The following is a 19,542-nucleotide window of genomic DNA, read 5'->3' on the forward strand; positions in this document are numbered from 1 at the left end:
TTGAAATACAAAGTATAATTTTCAGAATAAGTTTAATAGACTTAAAATAATTACAGACCAGATGTCTCCCTAACTCACCTTTTGATATCTAAAGTTTTTTACCAGAAATTCATTGTGGGCTAGATGTATGCATTGTGGATCATTCTGTCCTAAATGAATTTGGAAGTTGAAAGGAAATGCTGGCAGAAGTGACTTTTCTAAAGTTGAACCTAAAGTATATATATTTTCAGTTGTTCTTGGCATCTTATTGAGTTGTTATCCCAGCATGGATTGCATAGAAACCGTTATGACAATATTCGGAACCAAATCAAGACATTCCAGTTAAAAAAGAGGTTTGTTGCTTCCTCAGTGGGTGGAGAAATGAATTTGCATGGATCAGTAAAGATATCAGTAATTAACATAAGCCTCCTCCATGTTTATACAGAAGAAGTTCTTTGACTGGTTTTGGTGGATATTTGGGTGTAAGACAGTACACATGTCCAAATATTGTGGACTGGGAGAATAAGAGCTCATAAGAACAATACTTAGAGCAGGGTGGGAATTAAGTAAATACACAAAATTGTACTGGGACCACTGTGAGAGCCACAAAAGTGAACCATAATATTCTTTATCACTCATATTGGTTACTGAATTGTGACAGCAATTTAATTTGTTTTTCAGAGTTTACTTATTGTTAGATCAGTATGTGTTCGTAAGACAAGAACGATGTTCTGGCTCTGATTAAAATGAGGAAACAAGAAGTATATTGAAGGGACCATTTTGTCTCTGTGATTATTGTTGATTTGAAAATGCAAATATGAAAAGAATTCATTGCAATTAAATTGAAGGAGAAGTAACCTAAAAGGAACTTCATTTTCTAGGGTAGAAATCAACTAAATTAGGAATGTTCCAAAATAAAGGAAGCAGACAAAACTTTAAAATCTAGTAGTGTATTTACAGCTGACTAATAATATTTATCTTGAAAAATATCCCCTCCCCTTATAGATCCGTAAGCCTAATTACAAATATTTGTTGAATTTGTTTTCAAACACACATTTTGTTTATTCCAAAATGTAGCAGAGGGAATTGAAATAAATTAACAGTTATTTCAGAAATATGTGTAACAAAGTTCTTGACACTTCTGCTCAACTGCCAACACAATTTCAGAATTAAAAGAGGCATTGCATATTATCATGTGTAAGCTGCGTAACAGTTGAGATATGATCACAGAATTACAGAATTGTAATGGTTGGAAGGGACTTCTGGAGACCATCTAGTCCAAGCCTTTGCCAAAACAGAGTCACCTAGAGCAGGTGACACAGGAATGTGTCCAGGTGGGTTTGGAATGTCTCCAGAGAGGGAGAATCCACAACCTCTCTGGGCCTGTTCCAGTTCTCTGCAACCCTCTGTGTAAAGAAGTTCTTCCTCATGTTGAGGTAGAGCTTATTTTTTCTCAGTTTAATGCCATTGCTCCTTGTCCTGTCACTGGGCACCAATGAAAATAGTCTGGCACCACCCACTTGGCATCCACCTTTGAGATATTTATATGTATTAATGAGATCCCCTCTTAGACTTCTCCAGACCAAACAGGCCCTGCTCCCACAGTGTCTCCTCATAAGATGAGCTGCTCCAGACCCCTCATCATCACTGTGGCTTCCCCTGGACCCTCTCCATTAGGTCTTTGCCTTCATGAACTGTGGAGCCCAGAACTGGAAACAGCACTCCAGATGTGGCCTCACTAGGGCCAAGTGGAAGGGCAAGATCACCTCCCTCAACCTGCTGGCCACCCTCTTCCCAATGCACTCCAGGGTATCATTGGCCCTCCTGGCCACAAGGACACTGCTGGCTCATAGTCAGCTCGCACCCTTCAGGTTTCCCAAGTCCTTTTCCACAGAGGCGCTTCCAGGAGGTCAGCCCCAGCCTGTGCTGGCAGGAGTTATTCCTCCTCAGGTACAGGATCCTGATTTGCCTTCTCTGAACCTCCTTAGGTTTCTTTCTGCCCAAATCTCCAGCCTACTAAGGTCCCACTAAATGGCAGCAGAGCCTTCATGTATATCAACCACCCCCCACAGTTTTATATAATCTGCAAACTTGCTGAGAGTACATTCTATCCCTTTGTCCACATTGCTGATAAAAAAGACTGGTCCCAGTATTGATCCCTGGGGAACACCAGTGACTACAGGCTTCCAACTGCATCCTACTTGGTTGACCACAACCCTCTAAGTTCTGCCATTCAGCCAGTTCTTGATCCACCTCACTGTCCATTCATCTGACCCACAATTTCTGAGCTTATCCATGATGTTATTATGGGAAACAGAGTCAAAAGCCTTTCTGGAATTGAGACAGACAACATCAACTATCCTCCCCTCATTGACCCATCCTGTCATGCCATCATACAGGAGTATCAGATTGGTCACCACCCACAGAAGACAATTTTCTCCCAGAAATCCAGATGAAAAAAGCATAAAAACATTTTCCCTATAGGTTACTTTTATACATCAAATGAACAGCTCCACAGTTTTTACATATCGCAAAGAAAAGTGATGGCTAGATGGTATATAGTTTGGTATATGATCACTGTGATGTAGTACAGTACTTAAAGATTGAGAAATGATAAAGAATTGATGTGCAGTTAGTGGGACACCTATATATAGCTCTTACCTAAAAGCACCTAACAGCAATGCAAGGGAAGTGTATCCCCTCAGCAGTATGCATTAGCTCTCATTGACTTCACACTCTGGCTTCAGAAAACATAATTACTTTAACCTGATTTAGCCCCTGTTTTTTCTAGGAAAAAAAAAAAAACTCACATACTTTTCAGAAACACACAGGCAATGTTCAGTCTTTGCAAAACTATTGATGTATTCTTTTGATGAGGAATCCAATATTCATAGTCTTGCTATGGGAAACTGAACTTTGGCCTGTCCTGTCACTATGGCATCCTTACACTTTCTAAAAGATTTTAGAATTTATGGTATTCACTCTTATCAATGAAATGCCCCAGTTGCAGGACTGACAATAATGTTTCTTGTTTTGAGTTTGGGATGAGTGGAGATGTATAAGTTGTGCACTATTTAAAGGCTGAGTGTCAAGTGAAATTAATATAGTGCTACTTACAAATAGGTTTATTATTTAAATTATTTAAAATGGTAAAATTCTAAAAATTGAAAAAAAATAAAACTTCTCATACTTGAATCATGTATTTGACAGTGGTAGATAGGTATATTTTGGCAAATGCAGTTATCCAGGGTACTTTGTTTTCCAACAATAACACCATGATGTCATGTCCTTACGGCTGAGCAGTTGCACACAAACAGCTTCTTTACTGATATTTTATGTTGGAGTCCTACTGTCCATTAGACTTTTTGCTACTCATTGCATTATCAAAATAATACAAAAAAATTCATATTTCACCATTTGGTTTGTGTTTTCAGGCTTTTCTTGTGGATCTTAGATTCTTCTACCTACTGTTGAATTCTGGAGGGCCGCTCTTACTCTGTTTTGATGATTTATCCAAGTATGAATAAAACAATGAAATTGCTCTGTTAAGGGCTTGTCTCCACTTCATTAATATTGCAGCATAGAATATATTGTGTCCTAAAGCCCAGAGCCCATTTCTCTAATAAGAAGCAGTTTCTGCAGCTGCTTATATGAAGTGCTACTATCAAACCAACTGATGTAGTTTTATATTTCTACATTTCTAAAATGCAATTTTTCAGATGAAAACAGCTTGGCCAGCAGCCTGTGCCACATCAGTTTTCTGTGGGTTATCTCTTTGTGCTCGGAAGATGATAGCATAGTTCCTGGTAGTGGAGTATTTGGATGATACTTTCTAGGTATGACCAAAGTATGAGGCCATTTTCTTCTTTTTTGTTTTTCTTTTCTTTTTTCTTTTAATTTAAAGGAAATTTCACTTGCTGTTAACTTAGAAGAGATACTTTGTCTTAGCTGACACTCCCAGTGCAGAGGTTGTCTCTGCTGGGAAGGACCCTGTGAGGTGCAACACGGCATCATTTGACATGAGTGTCTGCAGGAAGATGTAGAGTATGTGCAGAGTATCCTGAACAATAGGCTCAAAGAGTAACTGCATGGAAGGAATAAATGATCCTTAAGGTGTCTTACTGCTCCACTTGGTACATCTCAGGTATCTTAGGTATCTTACTCTTTTGTTGGGGTTTTTTTTTGAAGTTTTTTATGATTTTGCTTTTTGCACTTCTTGTCTGAGTAACTTACTTGCTCTGAATGACTTTGAATCTCAGATTCTTTCTTCTGTGTGATACAATATAATTGTTCAAATTATTGCATTATATATTGTATAGTAGTATCTATTGTAGGCTAGGTTGGATGGGGCTCTGAACAAGGTGTCCCTGCCCATGGCAGGGTGGGGTCGGAACTGGAGGATCTGTAAGGTCCCTTCCAACCCAAGCCTTTCTGTGGTTTGATGATTGTATCAAACATTAAAAGGATCATATCAAAAGGAACAATTTCATTTTTCTGTAAAAGAGAAATGGGAATCATAACATTTGGCTATTAATGACAGCAATATATATATTTAAACCATTATGAGTTAGCCTCATAATTAATAGAAAGGTGAGAAATATGAATAGTTGATAAAGTCATATTTTATAGGGCAAAATGAAAATTAAGATGCCATAATATATATAAAACATAGTAATTATTAATGGGAATGGAGCTTTTTGTGGTATTTGTGTAACTTATAAAGTCGGGCAGTGTGTGTGATACAGCTTTGCTTTTACAATTTAATATAGTGTAACTGTTTCTCTCATGAGACTCTAAATAAAATGAAAATGTATACACTGTCTGTATGTTGGGGCCATTCCTTTTTGAACTGAAGCAGTGTAATTATTGATTAAAGTATATTGCATCTCCTAGTTCAAGAAAAAATACATTACTTAATTACATAGCAAGTGGCTTTCCCTATTTTATTTTGATTATGCAAGATGCAGACATTTACTGAAGTGTCCAATGTTTTTCTATTCCCATGTATCAGCAATGTTTTTAAACATAGTCCAGTAAAGCAGAAATAAATGTATGCTGTGCAGGAATTACATTGTGAAATACAAAGAGAGGTAGAAAAACATACACATTTCTTTACATGAATTTCTGCAAATTAAATTCAAATTTATATTTTTTCTTTTTCTAAAAACAATGGGTATTTGATATATATCTAAAACTTGTCTGCTGTATGACAGTGTTAAGTGCTTTTCTCCTGTGAGCTGTATTCTACAGTGACTGTCCTTGACCAAATCAGAAAATTAATTTGATTTCTCTAATGCAAAAGGTAATTAGATTTCACTTTATGGAATGCATCCCTTTAATGACTGTCTCTACTTCAGTCAATTTAGCTGCAACTGACCTGACATTGATCTCGTGATATGACTTTAAATAAATGCCAAAGTTGGGAGATGAAAGACCAGCTATTTGATATCAGAAAGAACATTTCCTGCCTCATCTTGCTATTTTCCTCAGAAAATATCTCTGTCTCGAATGTCATTCATATGAAACATGCTCCTCTGGTAATTGGTCATAGAGCTGCAAATTGCATCCTTCTCCCAAATATAATACTTTCTCAGAAAGCATCTGGAAAAACTATTTTGAAACTTGAATTAAGCCTCTTGAAATAGCTGTTCTTCTTTGCAAATATTCATTACTATGTAGAATTTTCCTAGGAGGAAATAAACGTGTTACTAAAATAGTGAATTAAATCTTTGCAGAAGTCTTGTTCAGCATAAAATATTTATTGAAACATTTATTTAGATAATTTGGATCTTATAAAAAAGTATTATAATTCGCTGATCAGAGAAAAGATTTACCCACATCAAACAGTTATTGAAGGTGGTATTTTTGGATATTATATGTTCTTTGTTAAGGCTAGGTTTAATGGAATAATAAAATTCTAGAATGTGCATTTCTATTTATTTAAAATAGTCATTATCCTTTGGACCCAGCCCAGGCTAATACACTTTTAACCCCAAATGGACTTGGAGCCAAAATTTAGCAGTTGAATCCATTTTTAATTTACTCATTGGCCACATGTTCTTTTTGATAAACACTCTTAATGCCATTGTTCGAATGTGATAGCTTACACTCTGGATGATAAACTGGATTTTAAAGCATCTGTGAAATTTTTTCATCAGTTTGAAGTTATTTCCTCCTGGAACGTTAAGATTTATTTTCATTTTGATCAAAACACATAGTAATTTCCCACTCTACTGATAACAGTGAGGTAGAACTTAACAGTGGTTTACTTATCTGCATTTTGAAGCAGGTGGTCACCCCCATTTCCTTTATCTGATCAATTATTTCTTAAATCTTTACAAATGGATACATTTTTCACTCTGTATCTTGTGCACAACAGAATTTATGAGTTATTGTGATGTAACTTCTGGTGCTTTTTAGTACAATTAATTTGAAGTAAATGGATATGAAAACACAGCTTCCCAAAGAAGCAGGTGCCTGAGGGGTATTCACCTCCCTCAATGAGCTGAAAGTCATTTTTAATACTTTCATGTGCCACCCAGAAGTACTGCATATGTAGGAGTCTCTGGACAGAGAAACAGATGGTCTCTTTAGACAGGAATTATGAAAATGAGAATAAATATTTCATACTTTTAAAAAATTTTGGAAGCTTTAAGGGCTCTTTTCTGTTGCCAGTCCCAAGTGTGGTTTTTATACTGATAGTAGGAACTGAGAGGACATTATAAATGTTATATGGTGCTTAATTCACAGGCTTCCACTCCCTAACTGCAGTTGTCATTTCAAGAGTGGAAATTCTGCTGATGCTGCTCTCGGGGAAGTGGTTCTCCCTTCCCAGATTGTGCCAGAAAGCTTCACAGCCACAGGGAAATGTAACTCATGTCCTGTAGGTTGCTGTAACTCTTAGATTGGTTCCTCTTATCTTCCTATCTTTGGATCTCTACAGGTTTCATTGTTTCTCAAAGAGTTGCATGCACTTCTAGAGGCAGAACATGTAGCCCAATATTCATTATCTTGATTGCAAATAACACTGGACACACTATTAGTCTACTACCTGTTATCATTATCAGAACTGATGCAGCTGAGACACACATAAATAAAAATGTTCCTAAAGTCCTTGCTAGTACTGCCTTATGGAGCACCAGTGTAACTGTCTACTATTCTTTCCCTATAGGTCACAGATATGATGCTTCAGGATAAACCCTACCCAGACTGGGGAAAGTCTGCCAGAGCTTTCTGGAAGAAAGGAAACATTAGGATCATTTTATTCTGGTAGGAAAATAGTAAAATCAAATAACTGTAAACAAATCTTTTATAGAATGTTGAAAAACATATCTTCTCTGACCATCTGGGGCAGAAAGAGATATGGCTGGAAAAAAGGGGTAAATCTGGTCTAAGTAAAAATTGCAAAAACAGCACTTGAGTGAGGAATTCCTAATCAAAATAGTTGATGTAGAAATGTAATTTTAAAATTGATTTATAAAGTTTATTTTATTCATTTTGACACTTTATAATGGAGTTGTGAAATTTTTGCTATATTTGATAATATTTGGGTGTCCTACTGTAATTCCTTGTAATAAAGTAGATATCTGAATTTCCTTTTGTGGCCATGAAATTAATTATACAAATTCTTTGAATTACTACATAAATAGGATTCAAAACCTCACATCAGTCTCAGATGATTAAGAAAAATATTAAAACGCAATGCAAAAAGCTGTGAGGGTTGAGAGTTTATTTCACCTCAAATGTAGCCTCTTTCAGATAAATTCCAGACAAATGTAGCTATTGAAACAGAAGACAAATTATGACAGGAAAAATACAAGATGGAGAATATATATTCTAAGAAGCAATGGCTGAAGATATAAGAAATAGCAAAGATTTTTTCAATTATATCAGAATCAGAAAAACTCATGAAAATGTCATCAGACCTGCTGTTTTTAAAAGAACAGATTTCAAAAGAACTCTTACAGAGTAGTTGCAAGATTTATTTGTATGAAGTCTCCTACAGAAAATGCAATTAAGTATCTTGCTCTTTAAAGGAGTAAAAACAAGCTATTATATTAAGTTGAGGCAATAAAGGAAATAGTAAGAGAAATTTGAAAGGAAAGCGGAATCAGATGGCTGATTGGCTACACACAAAGCTTATAAGGAACTGAAGAGGTTGAGCTGATGCAAGTTTTATTAGCACTTAATTGCCTATTGAAAATTTGAATATTAAAGTTTGGATTTTTTTTTGCTTTTTCTGCCTTTTTTTCCAGCAAACTAGTAATATCCTACTGGCCTGTAAGTCTGACTTTAGTTTTAGCTAAATTGATTGAATATATTATATGATTATATATTATACATCATTATATAGCAATAATGGAATTTTGAGCAACACTTTAAATTAATTTCTGCTAAAGGAAGCCAGGGAATCTTTGCTGAAAGAAAACCTTCTCTGATCTGTCAGAACTCTATGCACATGTCATCAAAGTAATGGATGAGGGAGAAATGCTTGATATAGTTTATTTGGACCTTCCCAAGGGTTTTGACAAAGTTCTTTACTGAATGCAATTAAGAAAACTAGTAAGACTAAGTGTGCTAACATTTCCAAATCAGCTCAGCAATGTGCAGTGAAAGTTATGAATAAAATAATAATTTTTTGCTACATTGATAAGGCCAAGGAGTTGGGTTATTTAATGTTTGAAGTAGTATTCATTATTTATATACATCATGAATATTTGTGATGTGGCAGAATTTAAAGATTAAGTTAATAATTTGAAAAATGCATGAAAGAGGGCTATTAGAAAATTAGGTAAAAAAAATAATGTGACTGAATACTTGAGTTATGGGTGGGGGTGGGGGGATTTGAGCAGCTCATTGTCATCATTGCAGGATGTGCAGAGGAAGATTCTGTCTCAGCATGCAGGGATGAGCAAAAAGGTAAAACAAATATATCAAAAAAATTCACAGACAGGTGCCAAGCGGGCAACCAATGATTGCAGTGTCATCTGAGCAAAAAGCTCAGTCTAAAACACCATTGATATTTTTCACACTTGTCTGAAAGATAGCTTTGTCTGAAAGACTGAAAAGGAGATTAGTTCAGATTTAAGAAAAAACTTAATTACACAAGAAGACTGCAAAATGGGAAAAAAGGATTAAAAGCAAGGTGACATGATAGCTTTCAAATTTATATGCCAGATTGGGAGACCAATAAAACAGTATTAAAATTACTTAAATATTATTGCAAGCAATTTTCTTCCACTCTGAAATGTTAAAAAATCTTTATTTTATTTCTAATAATATTCACACTGACAGATCCTACCAAAAGTTCAATATAGAGATAAGTAAAAAAAAAAAAGGGTCTTCATGCAGGAGTCTCATACTAAAGGGTATGCTCAAAACCTAAAGGGTGAAATAAATGCTTTTATTTTTAGATTTAGGCAGTGAAATAAAATAGTTCGGATGACAGTCTATGTTCTGTAGGCATTATTTATATAGCGCAAATTAGACATCAGTAAAAGTAGATTTTTTTTTTCTCCACTAGGTAGGAAAAATAAAGGAGTGATATTGTTAAGCATGGTAACATGGAGTATTTGTATTTACTTTATTGTTACTTAAGCAATGTGATGTGTATAGCCTCATTTCTGAAATGTCTTAAATGAAGCATCCTCAACAGTGTGTCCTACACAGATACTGGTGGGTCAAAATCCATTTATTCAGGGCATCTTCTAGTAGCACACCTGTTTAGTAGAGCTTCTGCAACGCTGTGCACTGTATTTTTATTTTATTATTTTTATTTATTATTCTTAGTATAGATATATGATACACAGTCTAAGGTGGTTGATGAAATGAAAACCTTAGATACAAGCTAGACTTTTTTTTTCTGCTAATATTATTTTTATTTTCATGTTCACTTTGCAAAATTAGAAAACTTTTGTAAATGTACCAAAGATGGATGGATTGCAAACGTGGTGAAGGCACCACCTTTATAATTTATTTATGATAATTAATTTGTGGCTGCTTTGTTTCTCATTTGGAAATGTTTTCAGCTCTCCAATCTGACATCTGAATTTCTTCACAATATAATTCTTCCACAAACAGCTCATCTAGCTCAAGAATGATCAGTTGCTATTTGTCTTTGTGTAGTCCGTCACTAAGAAGTTCTTTGAAGTGCCTTCAACTTTTTTTGAAATCAGAGCTTGTCTTTTTTCTTTTTTTTTTCATAAAAAAGGTCTCCATTTTGGTAATTTCCAACTCTGCTCATGGCTAATTCCAGCATTTTGAGGCAGCATTTTGTAACGCTGTTATATTGCTTAGTGATGCAATGGAAACACATACACACTTTCTCATGGATTTAAGAAAGTGTGTTGTCATGAGGACTTCTAGGTAGCAATGAAGCATCTTGAACCTTGATGGAATTACTAAGATGTGCAGACATGTTTGTGGGTCTCAAAAGAATGATACACACAAGGAGTTAAATATCTGCACCACCTGCAGTCAGATGAGTTTCTCTACAGACCACTGTCTCCAGTGCTCTGTCATCACCATCAGTAGTGCAAAATTATAAGCATGACTTGAAACAGGATGAATTTTTTTTTTGATATGTTGATAACTTGGCTGATTCAGGAGAGACAAATTATATATGATACGAGAGGACAGGCATTTGAAAGAAGCAAAAAGAAGTTTGTTGAATAAAGTCAAAAAAAGATCTTGGACAAGACTGATGACTAGTCCACAGCTATAGCTAGTGGTAAGATAAATAAATAAGACAATATAGAACAATACTTAATTTTGATGTTTTATATTAGATGAAGCAGAGGCAGAAGTGGAATTTAAGACTGATTGTTTTGCAAATAATTTTTTTATTTTCCTCCAAACATATAATAAGTCCAACCTACACTAAAGGTGTCCCCTACACATCTGCACAGAAGTGAGCTCTCCCCAGCAGTACAGGCAGGTGAGGCTGTTAGAGGCAGCCCACACCAGTGCCCCAGTATGTGCTCAGGCTGTACAGTCATTGCCCATGCTAACACACAGCTCTCTGCCATCAAGGCCTGGGGCTACCTCTGCCTACTTTGTGCCCGAAATCACTGAATCCTCCTTATAGTGTCTTCTGCATTGACCTGCCACATCCTGTGGAGAACTGAGCATAGTATTAGTATTCTTAACTGGACAATATTTTGTACCCTGGAAGTAGAGAAAGCTTCCTTATGAGATAGACACATCTCCTACAAAGATATAAAAGCAGTTTCTATAAGAGATTTTCTATTATGCACCTATTTGAACATTTACTATGATGAATTATATTTCCATATTCTGTGTTTTTGTAACCAAGATTATAAGTTTATACTGGAAAAATATGTTCTTTTCACATATATGAGTGTTCAAAAGACAGCTTCTAAAAACATTTATTCTTCTCTCTATAAGCTGCATTGAGAAAAATGAACTACACATCATAGCTTGGTCAATTTCAGTTGTGTACTAACTGAAACAAAATAAACCTTTCATTAAATTTGAGTAAAAGTTTTTGGGATACATTCCCACAAATAAAACTGCATTAAACAATGAAATAATTGTATCTATACTATATGTGCATTTAGATACACATACAATATTCTCTCCCTGGTTTGGAGGTTTTTGAGTTTATCTATTAATTCTTTCATATTTAAGTAATTTATCTTGGGATAAATTACTGATTACTGAACAGAAACCTGGAATCATCCAAAAGGTAAGGCAGATTTCCTGGTAAATAGCATAAATAGTATAAAAGAACATACAAATATTTTCCAATATTATTGCTCACAGTAAATCTTTTACTGTAACCCAAGTGAATAATATCAATTTGGATAAGCAAGACAATACATAAGTTTCCTATGATTTCCTTTTTGTCTCAATACAAAAAATTCACTCAGGTCCTCCATAGATTTATATTGAGTGATCTGACTACTAATCTTGTCTGGCATTGTTAAATATATTCTGTCAGGATAAAACTGTCTGTGAATAGTGATTGTTACATTTAGTCTGGCCATCAAGACGTAAGACTGTAATTTTTCGAGAAATGACTAAAATATTTTTGAGAGCATGTATATAATTTCTGGGTATTGTTGGTAAGCTATGATGTGAGATGGCAATTTGTTAGCATGAAAATTGTTGAAAAGAATTCATCATAATACAGAGTGCTGAATTTTCATGTGAATGAGAGAAGTTTAAGATTTCTGCCTATTTTTATTTTTATTATTCTTTTGAATATTTGAAAACATCAAATAAATATGAAAATATTGTATTATCAAAAATATTTGCAGGAAAGTTTTTCTTCAGATCTATGTTTGGTCCTGTAAGAATTCTTCCTTGGGTTCATGTCCCAAGGAAAACTTTTCCACTTGGATAACAAAGTGCTTTTACAGTTCTGGTACAGAAAAGTAAAAGCGGTCAAAACTGACCAGAATAGTTGAGGCTTGGCAGCCTCAGATACATTTTTGGACCTTGTTCTCAGATGCCAGCCCTCCTCGGTGCATGGAAACTATTGTGTCAGCAATTCAGGGTTCTCCCCCCAACCTGCTCTCTTCAGTGGGTACTGCTGTCAGCTGGAAGTGTCACTCAGTCCCTAGCAGAACATGTCTGCCCTTCTCCTTCCCTTCTTCCCTTCTTCCCTTCCTCCCTTCCTCCAGCACAGCAATAGCCCCAAGTGCTTGCAAAAAGAAAAGGGTAAGGATGATCTGGGGCCCTAGGTCAGCTGTGGGGAGGGTGGCTTCTGACATTGCGTTAGCTGATCTAACATTGTGGTCTGTCTCAACCTTTCCCTGGCTTTCCTGGGAGCATCTTAGGGACTGCAGTCACTCCACAGGCCTCCCATGTGGCCACATGGAGCATGTTCTGCACAGACTACTAATGCACTGCATGAGGGGTGGATGCTTTGCATGACATTATTTATATATGAGAAGAGAAAAGGTATGCATATGGGAGGGCATGCAGGTGGAAGTCTCCCATCTGTCTCAACTACCAAGAAAGAAATCTGTGGCTTGCCCGTGCCAGTCTCTATTTGGAAAGGCTGTGTCATGCATTTTCCCACACCGTAGTCGTGATAGGAAGAATAGTGAGACAAATCACTCTTCATCTCACTTTTCTTCTCAAGGCAAAGCATTTGAGAGGGATATAAATAAGTTTAGGGAGCTCTGAACTCTGAAATTAAAAAAAAAAACTTTAAAACCAAAGCAACAAACAAAAATTGTGAGATCGCTTTGGATTGAAAATTAAGTTCTTTCCTGTTTTTTTCTAATGGGGACTCCTACAAATCAAACAAAAATATATGTTGCTTCTTATCTGTATTGGCATGAATAAGAGAAGGAGGCAGAGGAGAGCGAGTATAGTGTGGCAGCTTTCCTCTCACGTGAAGTAGACCACACTTGCTCATCTACATCCACACACTCAACCACACACTTGAGAGGGCAACAAAGGGGAGGAAAGGGGCTTCTAACAGCCCTGCACTTACACCATGTCCCTGGTAAATGCTAATGTGGAAACATTTCATGTCCTGGGGTTTAAAAAAGCAATATTCACAGACCAATGTGGCTGAAGGATAATTATACTGAAGAGAGAAGAGCATCATCCATTAGCTACAATGGGATTTTGGACTGGGCCCGTAGGCATAAATTTCACCTTTAATTTGGATTTAAATTCTCTGAACCAATGTAGTACATATGTATTTTATACCATATCTTTTCAGTTCCTCATCCTGTTTTTGAGTTATATCTGATAGATACTTGCATTTCAGTAGTTGATAGCCTGCTAGAAAAAAACCCTGTTTTAATTCCTACATAATTGCTAGATTCCTAAGTATAGCCTTCATAATTGGATGGATATGGCAATTCATGTTCACCTCTTTCTAAAAGAACATTTTATTCCATCTCTATTACTGAGAAAGAGGTATATCATGAACAATTACTAAAAATATTTCATCCAATGTATAGCTTTAATAAAACTTCTTAAAGTGCAGTGTCTCCAATGTTTCAGTAATAACAGTACTGCCAAATGACAATAGTTTCACAAAATCACATTCTATGCCGAAACCTGAAAAGGTCTAATTCTTTGATAAAAATTTTCCTTGGCAAATTACAAGAAATTCTTTTCTCTGAATGGGCAGTTGCAGTTCTTGGTTCAACAACAGTTGGAACAAGTTCTTTTTTAGCACCTTCTCTCCACTTCCTGCAGAATTCTTGCTGAGCAGGAGACACCTCTTCCCTCAGTCAGGCACTGGAAGATTTTCCAGAAGAGCAGAATCAGTGATGTGGTTGTTGTTATATCATTGTCCAATTTCTGCTTGAGCTCTTTACCTTTCTTCCTTTGTTTGTTATTAGAAATTTGTTTTCTATCTTTAGCATTTACAGCTAGCCTAGGCCTCATTCTAGGTCCACTCCAAAATCAGGATGAGTGTAACTGTCATGTAATACATATTACACATAGGCAGAAAAAAGTGCTAAAAGGTAAATAAACATATAATATAAAAATATAACTATATATAGTCAGATAATTGAGATAGCCACCCCAAGATAGAAATTCCAAGTATTGCAATTACATCAGCATGCACATTGTGGACTGTTATTCTTACAACAGAAGGAAGCATTTCAGGCTATCAATGTAGAAATTCAGTCTTGCATCCTTGCTGCAGTGTGCAGAAGCCTGGCAAAATCATAGCCCAAAACATGGCCAGTTCAACTGAAACTCATTTCTTTGGGAAAGCTGTAAGGAATCCATCACACCAAAGACCTGGTACATACAGAAGCTGCAGGGTCAGGCAGTGGTTTTGTTCAAGATATGAGCTCTGAAAGCCTACAAAGTTCCATGAAGATCAGAAAATGTTTCAGCTGCTCATGCTCACAGCCAGAGTTCATAGATTTTGTTATGGCTGGATGCCAAAAATCAATACAGTTTTCTAAAATAAATGAGATGATTAAAGTAATGAAATTATTTCCCTTCCTGGAATGCTGGAGTATTTTTTAAAATTATATTTCTCCCTAATGGCATGTTTAAATTTGTGCCTTAGAATTTGCTGATGTACTTAGCTTAACTTCTGACTCATCTTTCTCCTAGAGTCATAGAATGGCATAGGTTGGAAGGGAATTTAAAGATCATCTCTTTCCAACCCCTCTGCCAACGCCTTTCACTACACTAGGTTTCTGAAAGTCCCATTCAAACTGGCTTTGAACACTTCCAGGGATGGGCCATCCATAACTGCTCTGGACCACCTGTTCCAGTGCCTCACCACTCTTACAGGAAAGAATTTCTTCCCTCTATGTAATCTAAACCTGTCCTCTTTCAGTTTAAAGCCATTCCTCCTTGTCCTATCACTATATGCCCTTGTGAAAAGCCCCTCTCCACCTCACTTGAAGTCCCCTTTAGGTTCTGGAAGGCTGCAATAAGTCTCCCCGGAGCCTTCTCTTCCCTGTTTTGAACAAACCAACCTCTCTCAGCCTGTCTTCATAGGAGAGGTGCTCTAACCCTCTGATCACCTTTTTGTTCCTCCTTTGGACTCCCCCCCAACACATCCATGTCCTTCTTGTGGGGGCCCCAGAGTTAGATGCAGCATTTCAAATGGGGTGACAGGAGTGGAGTAGAGGGGCAGAATCCCCTCCCTCACCCTGCTCCCCATGCCACTTTTGGTGAAGCTCAGGGCACATTTGGCTTTCTGGGCTGCAAGTGCCCATTGCCAGGTCACGTTAAGATTCTTATCCTTCAACACCTGCAAGTCTTTCTCCCCAGGGCTCCTCTGCCAAGGGGAGAAATTAATCCAATACATTCTCTGCCCAGCCTGTACTTGTGCTTGGGATTAAGCTGACCCAGGTGCAGGACCTTGCACTTGGCCTTGTGGAACTTCGTGAGGTTTGCACAGACCCACCCCTCAATCCTGTGAAGGTCCCTCTGGGTGTCATCCCTTCCCTCCACTATGTCAATTCTACCACCCAGTTTGGTGTTGGCAACCTTGCTGAGGTGCACTTGATGCTGCTGTCCATGTCACCAACACAGCTGTGACACAGTGCCTGCCCCAGTTCCAACCCCTGGGATCATAACCTGTCACACGTGACAGATCACAAATCTTGGAGTGCCATACAACCAATTCCTTATCCACCCAGTGGTCCATCCATCAAATCCACATCTCTCCAGTTTGAAGGAAAGCTGGCAAGCAGTACAATGTTAAATGCACAATTCCTGGTAGATGATGCCAGTTGCTCTTTCCTTATCCACCAATGCTGTAATGCCATGATAGTAGACCTCTGAAACTGTCAGGCACCAATCTTCCTTAATGAAGAAAAATCAGTATTATGTTTTCTGTAAATACTGAGTATTTACACATTACCATGTTAAGTGTTGTTTGGCTTTCAGAACCATCTGAAGAAGCAATTCTGAAACTGATTGTGCCCAGTGAAGGTCAGCTTAGAAACTCTGTTTTTAAGACCTGTGGATTTCATGTGTAACTGGACACACTAACACAGTGAAACTGTTCCACCAATATAAATGGAATTTTTTAACAGTGGGAAATGAAATCAGTCTCCCTGGGGACACTCTGAATGACAATATTAATCTTCTGCAGTTTTCAGAAGGATATGGCAGTTGTCATCCATTGATTGTCTGATTAAAAAAGTTTTATTCCTCTTGAGTTCCCGATGTTTCTTCATGATGTCACTTCTGCTGTGTTTTATGCATCAATTTTTCAAATACAATTAGTGAAACTCTCCACCGTATCCACCTATTTTCTGATGCAAACAGGCTAACAGCCACAGTTCCAGTGAAATCACATAGTGAGATTCAAAGTGCTGCACATGACTAGAATGTGGTTGTAACTTCTAACTTGAGATTCTTTAAGAGAAGGAAAAAATAGCTTGGTGTATCCAAATTCAGTTATTTAGGGCTAGAAAAAAATTATAGTACTCTATCTTCTGCAAAGACTGGACTTAAAGTTGGAGCAAGAAGTTATTATTTGAGTGCTGCCAGAGTTCATCATCTATCCCATTCTGTCCCCACTCACATTTTACACCCCATGACCACTGTCAGAATGAACCCCTTTGAATACAAAAGAAATCTTAATTAAAACTATCTTTTTAGGATGTGCTTAAAACAGTTATAAATATGAATGTATATAAGCTTACTTAGTCCATGTATAAAACCTCAATTTAGATGTAAAGAGCCTTTCTTTTGTTTCTTACTTACTTTTCTACTTTGAAAAATTGGTATGGCTGTAAAATTAAATGCATCCGCTGACAGCTATCTTAAGCAAGGCATCCAACTTCATATCTTTTTTAGGCGGGGTACCATAATGAGAATATTGTGGCTGTATTTTTATTTCAGATAATTGCATGTTGTCTGACTGCAGTCGTGACTGTGGAAAAAGCAAGGCCTAAAACAAAGAGTAGATTAAATTTTCAATGAAATCACAACAAAAGGTTGTTAACAAAAGGTGCCCTGCAGGGCTCTTGGTTTCATAATGTATGTTTTGATACTTTAGCATCTTTGCGATATTTTTCTTCTTTTAACACACACAAAAAAAAAAAAAAAAAAAAGAAATGTTAGCAGTTAAGCCCTTACAAAACCAGCTGCCAGTTAAATTTCAGACCATGCATATTTGAGCATGCTTTGTCTAGCAGGAAGTTACCCTGATGAACAGAGTGATTTTGTGATATTGACTAATCAAAGTGCTTCAGTAAACTGTGTAATAAACAATACTTTTAATACAGTACTTGACATTTTCCATATTATCAGATTCTTTATGTACTGAAATGATTGATCTACTCCTTCAATCAAAACCACCTTGACTCCAGTTTACTGCTGTTTGCTTTGTATTACTGATTGTGTTGGTGCATTGGCAAGCACAGTGCTGCTTCTCATGCAGACAAAGAGTAAATCTTTCTGGATTTCAGTGGAAAGGGCATCAGCCCCTGTTTGTGATGGCCAGGGGGTAGAGCAATGCCAGTGAAAACAATTGGAAAACAACTTATTCAGCCTTGAGAAAGGTCCATATTTTTCAAAGCTTTATTTCCTGCTTTTTGCTGTTGTACTCTTGTTTGCTGCTTCCCCATTTCTTTTTTACACATCCTACCAGATTCTGCTAGTTCTGCTATAGAAAAATTTGAATTTTATTTCATTTATTAAAGACTATCTTACAACTGAGAAGGTAAAGGGCAAGGGCCAAGAAATTATCAAATTACTACATTAAAATTAAGGAGGTTTTCATTTCAGTTTTGTGACTTGCTATGGCAGTTTTAATTTATTCTATGCTATGCTTTAAATAATAAAAAAGTAAAGTATTTTTTATTTAAAAAATACTAGATACAGCTTTGTCCCAGTTCTGAACAAACCTCTTTGAGATTGTGCACTTTTGTTAGCTCCAGTGCAAGCTCCTTTTTCATACATGGTACTTTTCATTTAGATGGGTTGGTTTGAATTTTTTTTCAAAGCACCTCTTCTATGAACTCAGGCTGAGAGAGCTGGAGTTGTTCAGCATGAAGATGAAAGAGTTCCATGGAGACCTTATAGCAGCTTTGCAATGACTAAAGGGGCTGACAGGAAAGATGGAGAGAGACTTTTTACAAAGAGGTGTCAAGATAGGATAAGGGGGAACGGCTTTAAATGGGAAGAGGATAGGTTTAGACCAGAAATGTAAGGAAGAAATTCTTTCCTGTGATGGTGGTGGGGCACTGGAAGAGATTGTCCCAGAGTGCTTGAGGATGTCTTAGCCCTGAAAATGTTCAAGGCCAGGTTGGACAGTGGTCTGAGCAACCTGGTGTAGTGAAAGGTGCTGGCAGGGGAGTTGGAAAAATATGATCTTTAAATTCCCTTTCAACCCAAACCATTCTGATTCTGTGATCCTTACTAAAAAATGAAACAAGAATTTTATAACTTTTAGAAAATTAATTTTGTATAAACAAACACCTGTGACCACAGTTTAAAAAGAAACTGCTATTATATAAATGCTCTTACAGGGGACTTCCATTGTGCCAGCATTGCACAGCCCAGGAGAAGTGAACTCTGCCCCAGGGAGGTTACTGTCTGGAATTCTAATTTTAGAAATAAACGTGGCACAGAAATGTGCTAAATCCCTCATCTATAAACATATATTTGCTGCTCACAGAAGTGGTGTGCCAGTAAAAAAATGGACCTCAACACATGCTCAGCTTCCAGTTATTTGCATTCTTTGACCTGACCTCATTTATAGACATATTCAAGGCCAATTAGCATAGCACGGGAAGCATAGGTCTTGGGAAGGAAATAGAGTGATGCATGTTTTCAATGACAGTGAGCAAGTTGGAAATATCTTATTTGACTTTTAAAATTATACACTAATTTGAGAGATGGAATTTAAGGGGGAAACAATCAGTTTTAAATTGAATAAATTTGATCTGGAGGGTCTGGAGCAAGACAGCACTGGCAATGTCATTTTTAATGCATTAGTTTTCAGGATGAAACTTCTCTCAAATATGGGTCCAGATTTCTTGTCTGAGCTTCTCTCCAGTATTCTGTCCCATGAAATCTAACATACTCACATTTGTAAACATTATAAATAAAGTATAATATGAGTATTAGTGTTTCCCAAGT

General features: G+C 36.7%; 1 protein-coding gene across 3 annotated transcripts in view; it reads left to right on the top strand.

The window, feature by feature from the left end:
* The window catches only part of TMEM117 (transmembrane protein 117), a 181,048-nt gene that overhangs the window by 106,984 nt on the left and 54,522 nt on the right, over positions 1–19,542 (top strand). For all 3 annotated transcript variants that reach the window (XM_068190043.1, XM_068190042.1, XM_068190044.1), the window contains exon 5: positions 7,151–7,248. In XM_068190043.1, the coding sequence (XP_068046144.1) occupies positions 7,151–7,248 (98 nt within the window). The remainder of the gene's footprint in view (positions 1–7,150; positions 7,249–19,542) is intronic.

The sequence above is a fragment of the Anomalospiza imberbis genome, chromosome 5 (assembly GCF_031753505.1).
Source record: "Anomalospiza imberbis isolate Cuckoo-Finch-1a 21T00152 chromosome 5, ASM3175350v1, whole genome shotgun sequence".
Classification (NCBI taxonomy): Eukaryota; Metazoa; Chordata; class Aves; order Passeriformes; family Viduidae; genus Anomalospiza; species Anomalospiza imberbis.